General features: G+C 46.7%; 7 protein-coding genes across 7 annotated transcripts; 3 read left to right on the plus strand and 4 right to left on the minus strand.

The window, feature by feature from the left end:
• Positions 1–85: 85 nt before the first annotated feature.
• On the minus strand, positions 86–3,316 carry PGRI_057190 (Aldehyde/histidinol dehydrogenase; the record flags this gene model as incomplete). Its single annotated transcript, XM_040793432.1, has 4 exons — positions 86–1,185; positions 1,723–2,308; positions 2,355–2,956; positions 3,022–3,316. The coding sequence occupies 4 exons, from the start codon at positions 3,314–3,316 to the stop codon at positions 86–88; spliced, it is 2,583 nt and encodes an 860-aa protein (XP_040648287.1).
• Positions 3,317–4,028: 712 nt separating this feature from the next.
• Positions 4,029–5,411, plus strand: PGRI_057200 (NADH:flavin oxidoreductase/NADH oxidase family protein; the record flags this gene model as incomplete). Its single annotated transcript, XM_040793433.1, has 1 exon — positions 4,029–5,411. The coding sequence occupies one exon, from the start codon at positions 4,029–4,031 to the stop codon at positions 5,409–5,411; it is 1,383 nt and encodes a 460-aa protein (XP_040648288.1).
• A 333-nt stretch (positions 5,412–5,744) lies between these two features.
• On the minus strand, positions 5,745–7,308 carry PGRI_057210 (NAD(P)/FAD-dependent oxidoreductase; the record flags this gene model as incomplete). The annotated part of the gene is made up of 4 exons (XM_040793434.1): positions 5,745–6,010; positions 6,067–6,640; positions 6,720–7,009; positions 7,071–7,308. The coding sequence occupies 4 exons, from the start codon at positions 7,306–7,308 to the stop codon at positions 5,745–5,747; spliced, it is 1,368 nt and encodes a 455-aa protein (XP_040648289.1).
• A 469-nt stretch (positions 7,309–7,777) lies between these two features.
• On the plus strand, positions 7,778–9,450 carry PGRI_057220 (Aldehyde/histidinol dehydrogenase; the record flags this gene model as incomplete). Its single annotated transcript, XM_040793435.1, has 4 exons — positions 7,778–7,905; positions 7,960–8,156; positions 8,217–9,242; positions 9,299–9,450. The coding sequence occupies 4 exons, from the start codon at positions 7,778–7,780 to the stop codon at positions 9,448–9,450; spliced, it is 1,503 nt and encodes a 500-aa protein (XP_040648290.1).
• Positions 9,451–10,258: 808 nt separating this feature from the next.
• On the plus strand, positions 10,259–11,802 carry PGRI_057230 (cytochrome P450; the record flags this gene model as incomplete). Its single annotated transcript, XM_040793436.1, has 3 exons — positions 10,259–10,392; positions 10,497–11,590; positions 11,642–11,802. 3 exons carry the CDS (start codon positions 10,259–10,261, stop codon positions 11,800–11,802), a joined length of 1,389 nt encoding a protein of 462 aa, XP_040648291.1.
• A 572-nt stretch (positions 11,803–12,374) lies between these two features.
• PGRI_057240 (uncharacterized protein) lies at positions 12,375–12,752 on the minus strand (the record flags this gene model as incomplete). The annotated part of the gene is made up of 1 exon (XM_040793437.1): positions 12,375–12,752. The coding sequence occupies one exon, from the start codon at positions 12,750–12,752 to the stop codon at positions 12,375–12,377; it is 378 nt and encodes a 125-aa protein (XP_040648292.1).
• Positions 12,753–13,120: 368 nt separating this feature from the next.
• PGRI_057250 (flavin-containing monooxygenase) lies at positions 13,121–14,860 on the minus strand (the record flags this gene model as incomplete). The annotated part of the gene is made up of 1 exon (XM_040793438.1): positions 13,121–14,860. One exon carries the CDS (start codon positions 14,858–14,860, stop codon positions 13,121–13,123), a length of 1,740 nt encoding a protein of 579 aa, XP_040648293.1.
• Between the last annotated feature and the right edge of the window lie 256 nt (positions 14,861–15,116).

The raw sequence follows: 15,116 nt of genomic DNA on the forward strand, positions 1-15,116 counted from the left end.
CTTGCGTATCAGGCGCATCTCAAATTTGCACCCTATGCATTCAATATTCTTCACAGTTGTTTAATTTGATGGCCTATCACAATAATCAAATTTTCGACAAGGATGGTTGCAATTTGACAGTGAGGTTGTCACGTAGAAAGCCTTCGACAGACCGAGTGGACGCATGTCCTTTTCCTCGCGCCTTTGTTGCAAGCGTTTTGAGCTCTCTCATCTCCTCAAGCAAATGATCATTAGTGACCTGATTGTTGCAGTATTTCCCCTTTGTGTAGTGGCAATAGTTACGCAGTCCGTTGACTTCCTTGGTCTTGCCTGGGGTGCTAGCCTTGAGGGGCTCAGTTTGCGGTACATATCTCGCCACTTGTGTACCAGTCAATCGGTTGTAAGCATTAGCCACATCTTGGAAGGTGGCTGCCTCAGATATGGCCCAGATAATGCGATTCGCGTACTTTGATGGTTCCAAGAAGACAGCATGTACAGCATCGCCGTAATCGTCTTTCACGGAGGTCCATGGAATCAGCCCCGAGTCATTGCTCATGGGAAAGATCTTCAAACTGAGAAAGCCTTCTGAGTCTGGAATGGACGCAAAGCCGCCGAATGCATTCGCGTATGTCTCCATGAAGAAAATATCCATAGCCCAGCCACAATTGACCTCAACAAAGGCCTCGAATCCAGCTTTACGTCCGTAATTGGCAATGGCGCTCTTGTTGTCAAAGGACAGGATAGAAACTTCTCCATTCGTGATGCGGTTGGACTGTGGAAGTCCTGCGAAAACAAAGTATTTGACGCTTTGACGGATGGCAGCGTCGATCACGATTTTGCCCATGGCGGATTCTGGTAGCCCGATCTCGTTTTTGAAGTTCAGGTCGTCTGAGTCGGTGTTGAGGAATACACCATAGGCGCCTGCCATCACTAAATCGAGCTCGGAGGCATTCCATGAGTCGGCCTTTACCAACAAGAATCCCTCCTCGCGACGCTTGCAGGCTTTGGGCGAGTTAGGATCGCGCGTTGTCAACACGACTTCGAACTCGGGGTTGTCTTTCAGTGAACGAGCGACTGAGCCGCCGAACATGCCAGTACCACCAATCACGACGATCTTCTTTGGTGAGGCCATAACTATCAGGTAGGTATCAAATGTCTTAACAAGGTTGTGTAAGAGGATGGGTTTGGGAAGGCAGAGACAAAGGGCTAGACACCGTCATTTACTTATAAATAAATACATTATGAATCCGAATATAGCCCGATTGATATATAAGCAAGTGTAAGTGACGAACCGAAGTTCGTTTAGTGTCCAAATTGGGTAAGTGGGTGGGGATGCGTTAGCGTAGTGGAGTCGTGGAGTCGTGGAGTAGAGGGAACAGTTCGAGAGAACCGGCCAACTGGTTTTGGAGATTTCTATCAACGCCATTATGTGTCACATTGTCACTGACATTCCTAACAAAGTTGAGTAGTTTTTCACATATATTGAAAATGCCGTGGGTCAAGAGAGAGGATACCAACTGTTGTGGGGAAAAGAAAAGAGCAACTACAACATAGCTACTTGGTAGTCCTGGCAAATAGGGTAAGACGACCGTATCTCTAATATAAAAAAAAATGGAATTACTGTAGATAATTCGACCGGAAATTACTACTATGTAGCACTCGATGGAAATGCATCTAGATGTCTTTGCAATAGGCTCTGGATTTTCTATAGCTCTCCCTCACAAAAGCATCATCTCAAATTACCAATAGTAACCGACTTGATGTTTTGGTATTCGCTGAGGCCGTAACGACTGCCCTCTCGCCCTACGCCGCTTTCCTTGATACCACCAAAAGGACTTTCTGCTGCGCTGATCAGACCAGTATTGACACCGATCATACCGCATTCAAGCTGACGCGCGACGCGGAAAATCCGGCTGACGTTCTGGCTGAAGAAGTATCCAGCCAGTCCATATTCACTAGCGTTGGCCTGTGTTATCACATCGTCTTCGCTCTCGAATGGGAAAATAGCCGCTAGGGGCCCGAAGGTCTCATCAGTTGCGACAGCCATGTTAGGTGTTGCGCCAGTGATGATTGTTGGCTCGAAGAAGAAGCCAGAGAGATGGCTAGGTGCCTGCCCGCCTGTCCACAATTGGCCGCCTTTGGCTAATGCATCCGCAACGTGGGCCTTCACCTTTTCCACAGCTGCAGCGTTGACAAGCGGACCTTGAGTCGTTCCATTGTCGATACCGCGGCCTAGCTTGAGAGCCTGCACCTTGGCGGTAAGTTTCTCGGCAAAAGCCTCAAGGACTTGTTTATGCACATAGAGCCGGTTCGCACACTTAGACGATGACTGGGTTAACACGGTATTGTTGGGGGCAAGGAGCACATATACATACCACACAAGTTTGACCTGATGCACGGAATTTGCAGATCAGCGCCGCATCAACTGCCTGGTCCAGGTCTGCATCCTCAAAGACAACAAAGGGAGCGTTTCCTCCAAGCTCCATACTGACTTTCTTCATCGTGTCAGATGCTAGTTTTGTCAGCATCTTACCAACAGCTGTTGAACCGGTGAAGCTGATCTTGCGCACAAGCGGATTGGTTGCTAGCTCAAGCGAAGCCTTGCGGTCCTTGGTGGGGATAACATGGATGAGTGAAGAGGGAATACCGGCCTTTAGTGCTAGCTTCGCGAGCGCAATCGCACTGAAAGGTGTTTCACTTGGAGGCTTAATGACCACAGAACACCCAGCCGCAAATGCCGGAGCGATCTTGCGAGTAATCATGGCGGCAGGGAAATTCCACGGAGTAATGATTCCACACACTCCAACAGGTTCTTTGTAAGTGAGAACGGTTGAATTCGCATATGAGGAAGGAATCACGTCGCCGTAGTTGCGAACTGCCTCTTCAGCAAACCAGGCGACGAAGGTTGCCGCATAGGTTACTTCTCCTTTGGCTTCGGCAAACGTCTTCCCATTTTCCAAAGATAGAATTATCGCCACTGTTGAGTGACAAAATTTAGCTTCCACTATTAATTGGAGGTAAGAGGGGCATTCCATAACTGACAGTCTTCCACGTTCTCAATTATAAGATCATGCCATCTTCGAAGAAGTTGTGCTCTTTCATTGGCTGTTGTACCGCTATAAAAGCTCTTGTAGCCAATGTGTGCCGCATCAATTGCTTGGACGAACTCTTCACGTCCGAAGTCGGCACATGGGTGAAGCACACTGCCTGTAGCTGGTTCATAGACAGGAAATGTTTTCTGGTTGCTGGCGTGGCGCCACTCGCCGTTTATCAACCCCCGAGAATCTAAGAGAGTAGGATCGCGCAAAGAGATTGGGAATTCAGTCGTGATAGTCATGATTTCTTGTGTAACTTGGTCTGGTGGGTGGGTTGTTGAACCGAAAGTATGAAGCTCTGGATATACTTGAGAAATTCATGCTTATTTTTGTATCATGCTCTATCAAGTGGATGATTGACATCCGGCCTCCCCCCAAATGTTTGTCATTCACTTTACCGTAATAGAGTTAACATATGCGATGACGAGGGGAGATCGCCAGCATGCCAAAAGAAGCAAGAACCCTATCCACAGGGTCCGTCGATTTCAGATCACGAATGTAAGAGTCACCCTACTTCAATTAGATTGGTTAACTACGCCGCTATTGAGAAGATGAGAAAGATGTTACTCGGCTGAATATTTCATCCGTAGACTATAAGCGGGTCTACTACCCCGCGGGTACCTTCCTATTTCGGCATCTTGGCGAGTATCGGGGAGTTTCCTCAACACACGAATTCACCACTATCCCCCCATGCTATGACTTCAATGTTGGAATATAACTGAACTTACCCCAGTTCTCGGAGACATTTAACACAATTTGTAAGCTGTACTTAGTTTTAAGGTTCCCTGGGCTACCTACCTAGGTAGATACTCCGTATAAGTTTTATTTTAGAGTGATCTTAGTTATATGTTGTATATATTTATCTGAGCCTCGGTTCAAATTGAGACATATTTATTTTTTCTTTCGAATTTACTCTATACCTCTGTACCAATCTCCCATATTTTCATCTTCGGAATGATCCCTCGCCATGGTACTCGTGAAGTCGACCCAGTGCGGTTGCGAGAGCGTTCGCAATTCCACTTCTCCCAAAGTATCGCCCCAAACCGTCTGATGAAGGCCGCTATGACGGAGCGCATGTCGTCATGGGATCCTGTGAATAGTGAAGACCGGGGGATCCCATCCCTTGAACTTGTCAATCTCTATGAAAGATGGGGAGAAAGCTCTGTTGGCGTTATTCTGACTGGGAATATCATGGTGGACAATATCAACCTCGAGTCTGCCGGAAACGCAACAATTCCCGCCGATGCCCCATTTTCCGGTCCCCGGTTTGAACGCTTCAAGGCGCTGGCTAAGGCTTCAAAGGTCCATGGGAGCCTTCTTTTGGGCCAGATGTCCCACCCTGGCCGTCAAGTGAACATCAAGCTTTCTCCAAACCCCGTGTCAGCATCGGATGTGCACCTGGACCGGGAGATATGGGGGATGAAGTTTGGCAAGCCGCACGCGGCATCGATAGATGAAATTCAGAATATCACCAACGCGTTCACTCACTCGGCGGAATTCCTTTTCAAAGCTGGCTTTGACGGAATTCAGATCCACGGTGCTCATGGCTATCTACTTGCCCAGTTCCTCTCTCAACAAACCAATCAGCGAACCGATATCTACGGTGGTTCGCTACGAAACCGGGCTCGCATCATCATCGAAATTGCCCAATCTATTCGCCAAAAGATCCCGGCATCCTCTGGTTTTATACTCGCCATCAAATTAAACTCCGTTGAATTCCAAGATAAAGGGTTCTCGCCAGACGAATGCCGGGAGCTATGCCAATTGCTAGAGCACGAAGCTCACTTTGACTTTGTCGAGCTGTCTGGCGGCACGTACGAAGACACAGCTTTTGAACACAAGCGTGACTCCACTCGAAAACGGGAAGCATTCTTCCTGGAGTTTGCGGAGGCTATAGTCCCTGTACTTACTAAGACTAAAGTCTATGTCACCGGTGGTTTCCTCACAGTTGCTGCCATGGAAACAGCTTTGGAGACTGTAGATGGGGTTGGGCTTGCTAGAACACTTTGTGCGGAGCCACACTTGGCATTGGATATCGTATCTGGAAGGATACGCTCTGGAGCCATAAATGCCGGTTTGGATCAATATGACTATGGTATGACAGAGGTGGTGGCTGGGGTGCAGATGCGGCAGATTGGCAATGACAGAGCACCGATTGATCTAACCAAAGAAGATAACTTGAAGGCATTTGAGGCCAGTGTGGCAAAATGGGAACGCGATTTAGAAGCGGACTCAGAGTCAATGATACTATACGGATCTCCTGATATCGATGGTGTAGACCTCCCTTCGTTTGATGCTGCTAATGAGCGGGGAGTTGCCAGACCGATGTTAGTCTGAAACTCTGCATTTGAGGGTGAAAAATCTGGATTTGGAATGAGCATAAATACTGTGGAATCGTCGGGAATCAAACACGTTAATGGATGCGACAAGTAAATATTGGAAAGGGCAGTAATTAGGTCCTACAACATCATAATTCCCGGTCATATCGATGTCATAGTTTGGGGTTTCTGTAAGCATATAAAAGCAAAAGGTATTCGAAGTAAATCCGCTGCCGTGAGGCCTTAGATTTCTCCAGTTCTTCAATGCAGAATACTTCAATTAGTTGGTGTTGGATAAAGACCTAACCTGCCTGGTAAGATTCATACTAAGTACATGTTTATTAAAAAGCTATCATAGCCGCGGGGTTTGAGTAGCCTGGTACCAGGTCTCCAGCACTTTGTTGGGTGCGTTCTGTAAGCGATCTGCGGTCTCTTCAAAAACACGAGGTAACCCAGTTTTGTGGTAAGGGACATCCTTTACTACCATGTCTGCCATCCCCTTGGCGGCTAGGAATATCTGAGGCATGCCGTGGCCCGTCCACCCAGCCATAATGAACATTCCTTGCTTGCCAGGTACGGGTCCCAGCCTTGGGAGTTTGTCACGGGAATATCCCATGACTAAAGTATGATGTGTCAGTACGACAGACTTTAAATAAATAGTCGATAATACTTACTGCCTGTCCATATTTCCGATACCTCTGCACCACTGTTCTCCCACCCACGGAAGTGTCGTTGCATGTATCCGTCAAAGTACTTTCGTGTCTCTTTGATAACCTCGGAATCGTCCGTGTTGTTGTACCACAGGTCTTTCTTGCGGAAGTAGGCTGAGCGAGCTCCGCCCACAACAATGCTGCCATCAGGTCGGGGAATGAGGTAGTCAAAGTCCCAATCCTTGAACCGAAGGGCGTAGGTGTTGACAATAAGTGGTGCTGGGCTAGGTGTTTTGATATGGCAGCTCACAGCCCGGTAAGGGATGATTTGCTCCCGATACTCAGGTAATAGAGCCGGAGTGTAAGCATTTGAAGCAATTATAACTTTGCTTGCTGTAACAGAGCCCCGGTTGGTCTGGACCACCCAGCTACTTTGAGAGTCGGTAGCGGGGGAGACAGAAGTCGCACAAGTATTTGTCTGGAGGTTGAGACCTCCATGTTTCAATGCCATGGTGAACATGTGGTGAATCAATTTGTATGGCCATAGATGTGCAGCAGTGTAGCTGATGAATCCTTTGGCTCCCTTTACACCTGATACCTAGTATTGAACTCAAGTCAGAAAGCTGCAAGTTATTGATTCTGAAACTGAGGTGGGATGTAAAGGAAAATTTACACACCATTTCAGCATTGTCTTCTCCCACTTCAGATACCGTTTGGGCAGCGGCAACTCCCGCAGCTTTGAGATTGTGCAGGCGCTCTTTTATCCTCGTATCCTGACTGCTAGAAAAGTGAACATCGCATGCTCTGGTGACCACAAAATCGCAGTCGACGCCTTCACTTTCAATGTACTCTTTAGCGGCGTTCAAGTTTGCGACTTCGAAATCCGCGACTTCGGTGCCTGCAGCTAGTCCATACTGAGTGGCAATCTCAGATGCATGAAGGTACGGATCGGGTTTTATGTGTCCACCTAGATGTTTTAAATATTCCATCAGTGGTTTGCCTATGTAAGTGCACAGAAGGATCGCTACCGTTTCTCCCGGATGCCCCAGAGCATAGCTGACGAGCTTCGAGAACCAAAATCGATGGGTGATTGGGGTATTGTTTCTGAATATGTGTGACCAGTGCTGCTGCACTATACCCTCCACCTATGATAACTATGTCGCTTTCGTCTGGAAGATTTGGTGTAGACCGGAAGTTGTCAAGCTCCTGTGTCTCAAGTCGCCAGAAAGACTCCGTGCCATTTGGATGTGGGAACGAGGATGTCATTATGGAGCTGTCACAAAGCATCAGAAAGCCGCAAAGTAATTGACTGTAGTATGCGGTGAATGACGAGAAAGAAGTATCTGGAGAAAATTCCGTTATCTTACTTCTGTCTATATCCATGCCTTGGTTATTGGTGATCGCCTATATTCTCTAACGGGCAATCCGGGGTGTAGAGTGGATTAAATTATTAATTTAGCGGCGCAGCGACTCGGCCCATGTGGAGATCTCCTTCTACTTCCCTAATCGGGACAGGAAGCGAGATAGAAGATGCATAGATGCCATAGCTTTTGACTTCTTACTTTATTATCGTAATTCATTTAATATAAAATTATGTTAGCTTTATTCAGCCTTGCCAAATAATATTTGTATTTTGTTTTATCATATACAGAGGCGACAAGGACCTTGCCAGCGCCTAGCTGAAACCACTTGATTCTCTATCCTGCTTCCTGTTCCATTTCAATATCTGGCCGCAATGTCTGACATGCACATTTATCTTATCGCGCCCAACGGCTTAAAATTCAAGCAACCTTTGGGCCTATTCATCGACAATGAATGGAGGCCATCCTCAAAGGGAGCGAGGATTTCGACTATAAATCCTGCGTGAGTTTTAGTTTATATCTACTATGAAATAGCTAACTTGTTAACACACAATAGAAACGAAGAAGAGATCTGTGCGGTGCATGCAGCAGACACGAATGATGTTGACCTGGCCGTTGAGGCTGCCCGTCGGGCATTCAGCGGGGAGTGGAGAGCCTTGGACACAGCTGTGCGTGGTGAGCTGTTATACAAGCTTGCTGGTTTGGTCGAGCAACATGCAGATATACTGGCCACCATTGATGCCTGGGACAATGGTAAGAGATTTTCCCATTCTACGCGTTATCTCTCCTCATCTAACCTGAATTCGTTCGCAGGCAAGACCTTCAATGCTGCCCGCAACGAAGATGTTATGGGATCTATCAGTCTCCTGCGATATTATGCTGGCTGGGCTGATAAAATCCATGGAAAGGTTATCGACCCGAATCCAAGTAAATTGGCGTACGTGATGCGTGAGCCTATCGGAGTTTGTGGCGCCATTATCCCTTGGAACTTCCCTCTTGTGAATATGGTGACCAAGGTAGCTCCGGCCCTAGCGGCGGGCAACACACTCGTCGTCAAAGTGGCCGAACAAACCCCACTGTCAGCTCTCTACTTTGCAAATCTTGTCAAGGAAGCTGGGATCCCAGCTGGAGTGGTGAATGTGCTCAATGGTGCCGGTAGGGAGGTCGGCGCTGCTATAGCAGCTCATGCCGATATTGATATGATCACATTCACTGGGTCTACCCCCACTGGCAAACAAATTATGAAGAGTGCTGCCGGAACGCTCAAAAGAGTCACCTTGGAGACAGGTGGAAAATCGCCAATGCTGGTATTCCCAGATGCAGATATCGAACAAGCGGTCCGTTGGGGTCACCGAGGTATCATGTCCAACCAGGGACAAGTCTGTTCAGCAACAAGTCGCATCTTCGTACACGCTGATATCTACGAGACTTTTGTCAATCAGTTCAAGGCAGAAGTGGAGAAAATCTCCAAGGTTGGTGACCCGTTCCATTCAGACACCTTTCAAGGCCCACAGGTCACCAAAGATCAATTTGACCGAGTTGTATCTTATATGGAGACTGGAAAACGGGAAGGGGCACGGTTAGTGTGTGGTGGAAAGGCATACAAGAATGCTCAAGGCAAGGGCTTTTACGTCGCCCCAACCGTATTCGCGGATGTAACAGACAGTATGACCATTGTTCAGGATGAGATCTTTGGTCCTTTTGTGGTTATTGCACCTTTCCGCGAAGAAGCAGAGGCGATCGAACGCGCGAACAGCACAGTCTTTGGGTTAGGTGCATCCGTCTTCACAAGAGACATCTCGCGTGCTTTGAGGGTATCGAAGAGAATCCAGTCTGGCAGTGAGTCTTCTTGCGTTCCTTTTTGGTTCTCTGGCAGTGCTAACTTCTTTTTATAGCCATCTGGATCAATAGTAGCAACGATGATGATGTGCGTGTGCCATTTGGTGGGTACAAACAATCAGGGTTTGGGAGGGAGATGGGTGAGGAAGGTATCGAGGCGTTTACTATTACCAAGTCTGTTCACGTCAATCTGAGCGCGAGGTTGTAAAGTCATGCGTTGTACTCGAGCTCACGTCCTACAATCAGAAAAAGAAATCAAAAAATATAAATTTCAGCCGTAGCAACATCTCATAGAAATTTGTCTATGCACGAAAGTACAATTCCCTAGTAGAATTTGACCAGACAGTCGACAGTCTCAAGAATGCAAGGGCTCTAGCAAGGGCTCTAGGTAAAATTACCGTATCTCCCATACATGTGACACCTCTCTTCACGTGATCTGCTTTACCACAGGGTCCGCTTAGTGGCCTAATCAGGAAAGTGCCCCACAAGCTTAAATAGGAAATATGTACAGAGCCCTGGAGAACATTGCATTCTGGCCCGGTCTGCATGACTTCATCTGTTACCGATTTTTGCTATTTCAACTATTTAACCACCCTGGAAAAGTCCAAATCTGTGTGGGGGTTTTCTTTCCAAACTTGACCTCGGCACGATGCCATTATAGGTTTGATCTATCCCGCCTTCACTTCCCAACTTGGCAAGCGAAACACTGCAAGCTTCACGTTGGACATTCTGCTATTCATTAGAAAAATATATAACTCGTGGCAGTGCACCTGTGTACAATAGACGATTGTTTCCTTGCACTAGCTAGCAAGGTGTACAAAATGCAGTTTCATATTTCCTTCCTAGGTCTTATCGGTGTCCTAGGTCTCCTTCTTCACAAATTCATCATATATCCCGCTTTTCTTTCGCCCCTTTCCAAAGTTCCTGCAGCTCATTGGTCGTGCCGGTTTTGCTCGATCTGGATATACTGGTTGAGATGGACAAATCAGGAGAATCGCACGGTTTATGACAAGCACATGAAGTTGGGACCATCTCTTCTTCTTGCGCCAAGCCTTCTCAGCATCAACAGTTTTGATGATGGAGTGAAAAAGATATATCAGGGGGGTTTCCCGAAGCCTGAATTCTACTTCCATGGTTTTGCTATCTATAAGTAAGTTTATAGAACGAACATAGATAAATCAACGCAAGACGTTACCATGTGCATTCATGTGGAAGGTCTCAATGTGGAATAAACCAGCTAATTCTCATGAACAGCACAGAGAACATTTTCACATTTGAAGACAACGCCGAACACTCCGCCCGCAAAAGAATGATCTCCAATACTTTCTCCAAATCTTTCATCACCTCGTCTCCGACCGCACGTGCAGCCACTCGAGATGTCTTGTTTGGGAGATATCTGCCTATTATTCGAAAAGCCGCTCGTGAAGACAAGCCTGTCGAGGTCCTTGGAATGAATTATTCATACTCAATGGATACTTTCGTTCAATTTCAATTCGGCCGTTCCTTGGGTAGTAATTTCATCGAGGATCACAAAGAGCGGAAGCTATACCTCGACGGATTTTTCGCACCTTATCCGTTCCTCTTTTGGCAGTACTATTTCCCAAGACTGGCAAACTTCCTTCGCAAGGTTGGAATTTACTTGATTCCCCGATCTGTTGACAAGAAATTCGGCCTTGCCGAAGACTGGAATCTCCAAAAATGCGACAGTGCCCAACAGCTCCTTGAAAACTCCCAGACCATTCACAGCGATGACCAGCCTGTTATCTTCCAGCAAGCCCTCAAGGAAATGAGCAGTCCCCATGGTAGCAAAGGCGCATATCCACAGAGGATGCAGATCGCAAGCGACATGTTTGCCCACAGCTCAGCTGCATTTGAGACGAGCGGTAACACCGAAACATATTTATTCTATGAGATGTGCCGTAACCCCGAGTGGCAGACGAAGCTTCGTGAGGAACTTCGTGGTGTAAAGCTTCCGCAACAAGATGACTTGAAAAGAAAAGTCGAAATCGGCGACATTACCGAGCCAAAAGAGATTGATGCACTCCCAATTTTGAATGCGGTAATTATAGAGACACTTCGTCTCTGGCCTGCAGTACCTGGCGGACAGCCTAGAGTGGTCCCCAAGCCTTGCTCCCTTGGAGGATACTCCGATATCCCAGCAGGCACCATTGTTCAATCATATGCATACGTACTTCATCGGACTCCTGAAGTTTTCCCGGACCCTGCCCAATGGAAGCCTCAGCGTTGGCTCGATGCTTCACCTGAAGAACTCGCAAATATGAAGCGATGGTTTTGGGCATTCAGTAGTGGGCCAAGGATGTGTATTGGTTCCAATTTTGCATATTACTGTAAGTCTTTGAGATCTGAAATCGAGGACCATATACTAACTGGCTTTGTAGCGATGAAATATTTGGTTGCTGCAGTTTACTCCCATTTTACCACGACTATCCATGTGCACGGTGATATGGAGCTGCTCGACTTTTACCTCGCAGGACCGAAAGGTCATCGGCTAGAGATTAAATTTCATGCAGTGCCTTATGCTGGCGGCACTTCGGCTTGAAATTTGAGTAGTCAGCCAACACCACACACCACATGTCTTCCTATGGAAGACCAAATGCTCTGATGCAGATGTTCGAGGCTCTATAATGTTTTGCAGGCTTTCTTTTGTCTGGCCTGCTCAATATAAATGGATAGCTAGCTTCGTCATTTCATATGAATTAAATGTTTCTTTCTCTCTCTTCCTCTTCTGCCATAATAGACCTGTAGATCTTTTATATTTGGAAAGCTACATAAGAAATACTTATTGTCTATACGACTAGGCTAATATATTAGTGATTTCAAGCATAGTCTTTTGCGGTTTTAATGTTCCTTTTGATGCGTTTATTTTGTATTTTCTGATATACTCAATCAAGTTGTGCAAGACGAAATAAGGCCTACTCTTTTTTGAGCTTCTCCTTTTGCATATTCCAATATAGTATCATATCACTCCTTCTACCATATACACACTTTGTCACTTGTGAATACAATGGAGTTCGTAAAAGCTACATACAAATAGAGTATTTAGGTACGCAGCTGACATATTCCAAATTATGAACTATAGCCTTTGGCACTATGATTAAATCGTACCCTTTCTCAAAGAAGGGTTACACGCTCGCTGTCCATGAAAACCGCAACGTTCGTAAACCCAGGGCCAAATGTGAAATCAACCGTCGTTCCCTTCTTCAAGTACACGAATTCCCCCTTGTTCAGGACAAATTGCTCCCCACCGTGAACATTGAGTCCGACCCATCCGTCGGTAACATAGAAAAACTCATCACATGGGTAGGTCAATGTTGCAGTTCCTGTTTCCCTTGCTGCTGCTGCAACGACCTTTCCATCGGCTGAGCGAAACATGATAGATTTCTCACCACCGTACTCGGGAAGTGGCTCCCAAGGGAAACTGGTGTACGGCCCATAAGGGACATCTGCTGGTGATTCGGATCCTGTGGTGTTGGGAATTGATGGTGCCATTCCTGTTGATAATGTCAGCTAGGGCGTTTTACGGGGGCTCAGAGTGGGATACAGACTTTTGAAGGATCTTTAGAGATGATGAGGTATGGAAGAGTAAAGGTGTGCAATGGCTGATCTGGAATCTGGGGCATTGGGGATATACAGACATTATATAGAGGAAAACAATGAAATAGACCCACTTTCTCTTGCCAGATACAGCAGATATCCGAATTCTTTCGGGTTCTTGGACTATCCAATTGGATTGAATTGCCTAGAACTACTTGGAAGTGCGTATCTTCATATATTCGTACGTAATAACATGTTCTCGCTAAAGGACTATCCTGGGAAGTATACTGAAACATAACACATTCATTCAATCAACTAATCATTTATCGTCTAAGAAAATCAGGGAAATCATTTGAGGTTTGAGCCTTCACCCAGTCCAAGTAGCTCTTGAGGCCTCCGAAATAGAAGTTCGTGGTTGGCTTCCGCCCCGGAATATTCTGACCAAAGATCCAGCTTGCCGTTGTAGTGAACAATGACCCTTCAACCAGTCGATTGCACAAGTCAATCCATGCTGTTTCTGATGCCTCGGACACCTCCATTATTGTCGGTGGTCCTTTTCTCACGCAAGTCATGCAAGATCCATTTGTTGTCTTCAAGGCACCATTTGTAGTACCATTGGAAGTACCATTTGCAGCACCATTGGCAGCACCATTGGCAGCCCCATTTGGTTTTTCCACCTGAGCCGCGGCAATATTTCCTTCGGCATATTCAATGCATGACATAATGAAATTGATTTCACTTTCAATGACAGGTGGGAAATTGGCAAATGGACCTTGAGGACCAGCAACAATGAACATATTGGGGAAACCTGCGCAGGCAATACTACCAAAAGCCTTAGGGCCATTCTTCCAATGCTCTTGAATAGTCTTTCCATTCCGTCCAGTAATTTTGACCCGCATGTAGTTGCCTTCAATAGCGTCAAACCCAGTAGCAAAAATTAGCGCGTCGAGATGGTGGGTTGTTCCATCAGCTGTCTGAATGCCTTCCGGAACAATCTGATCAATCGGTGTTTCCTTGAGATCGATCACGTCAACATTCTCGCGATTGAAAATGTCGTAGTAACCGGTGTCACAAAGTGGTCGGCGGGCGTATAGGTCCTTTGGCTTCAGGATTGCGGCCTTGCGGGGATCTTTCACCATTTCATCAATCTTTCCACGGACAAACTTGCACGCCTCTTCGTTAGCATCCTTGTTGGTGGTAATGTCACCAAAAGCGCTGAACATAAAACGGAAGCCATTGCCTTGATCCCAGACCTCCTGGAAAGCTTTCTGCCGCTCTTCGGGGCTAGCATCCATGGTGCTGCGCTTGGACTCAACCACGCCAAAACCAACAACCGATGACCAAACATTATCCCAGATTTGTTGGTAAGTAGAATTGACCTTGTCACGATATTCTTTGGTGACGGGACGCTGGCCACTCGGAACTGAGTATTGAGGGTGACGTTGGAAGGAAGTCAAACTTCCGACGATTGGAGCAAGTGCTGTCATGACTTGAATTCCGGTAGATCCATTTCCAATAATGCCGACCTTCTTTCCTTCAAGGTTCAAGTTTTCTGGCCATCGTGCTGTGTGGATCAGGTCACCAGCGAAAGACGAAAGACCACGGATATCGGGGTAATGGACTTTGGAGAGCAATCCAAGAGAGTTGACCAAATAGCGAGCGCTAATGTTCAACTCCTCAGAGCCGGAGCAGGTAATCATCCATCTCTGAGTGTCCTCATTCCATGTTGCAGATGTCATTTCGGTCTCGAACTTCATGTACTTTCGAAGATCATGTTTCTCGACTACATGCTGGAGGTACTTCAAAATTTCCGGCTGGTAGACATAGTGATGAGTCCAAGGGTAGGTTTGCAAATCTTCCTTGTCCCATGAATATCGGTACAGGTAGCTTTCGGTGTCACTCATGGCACCTGGGTAACGATTCCAATACCAGGTGCCACCAACGTCGCTGGCGATGTCCACGCATTTGACAGACAATCCCATACGTGACAGGCGGTACGTGGAGTAAATTCCTCCCACGCCGGCGCCGACGACGAATGCGTCGATGTTGATGGTCTCCGGCATGTCTCAGGTACTATACAAGAGCGAAGTGCGATTGGGGATATATTCCGAAAGTAAACTAACAATTCGAGGGGAGAATCTAGATACCCCTCCATAACTCGTTTTATAACAACACCCACTATGAATGATATTTCCCATGCTCGGCCTCATCGTCGCGTCCAATCCTCATGTGGAAAGTTGAGGGTGGATCTGATTAGGAATACCGAGTATCACAAGGACTTTGGTTTCTTTCCAGATGGCTTAGATTTAGTAGTAAAAC

The sequence above is a fragment of the Penicillium griseofulvum genome (assembly GCF_001561935.1).
Source record: "Penicillium griseofulvum strain PG3 chromosome Unknown contig_95, whole genome shotgun sequence".
Taxonomy (NCBI): Eukaryota; Fungi; Ascomycota; class Eurotiomycetes; order Eurotiales; family Aspergillaceae; genus Penicillium; species Penicillium griseofulvum.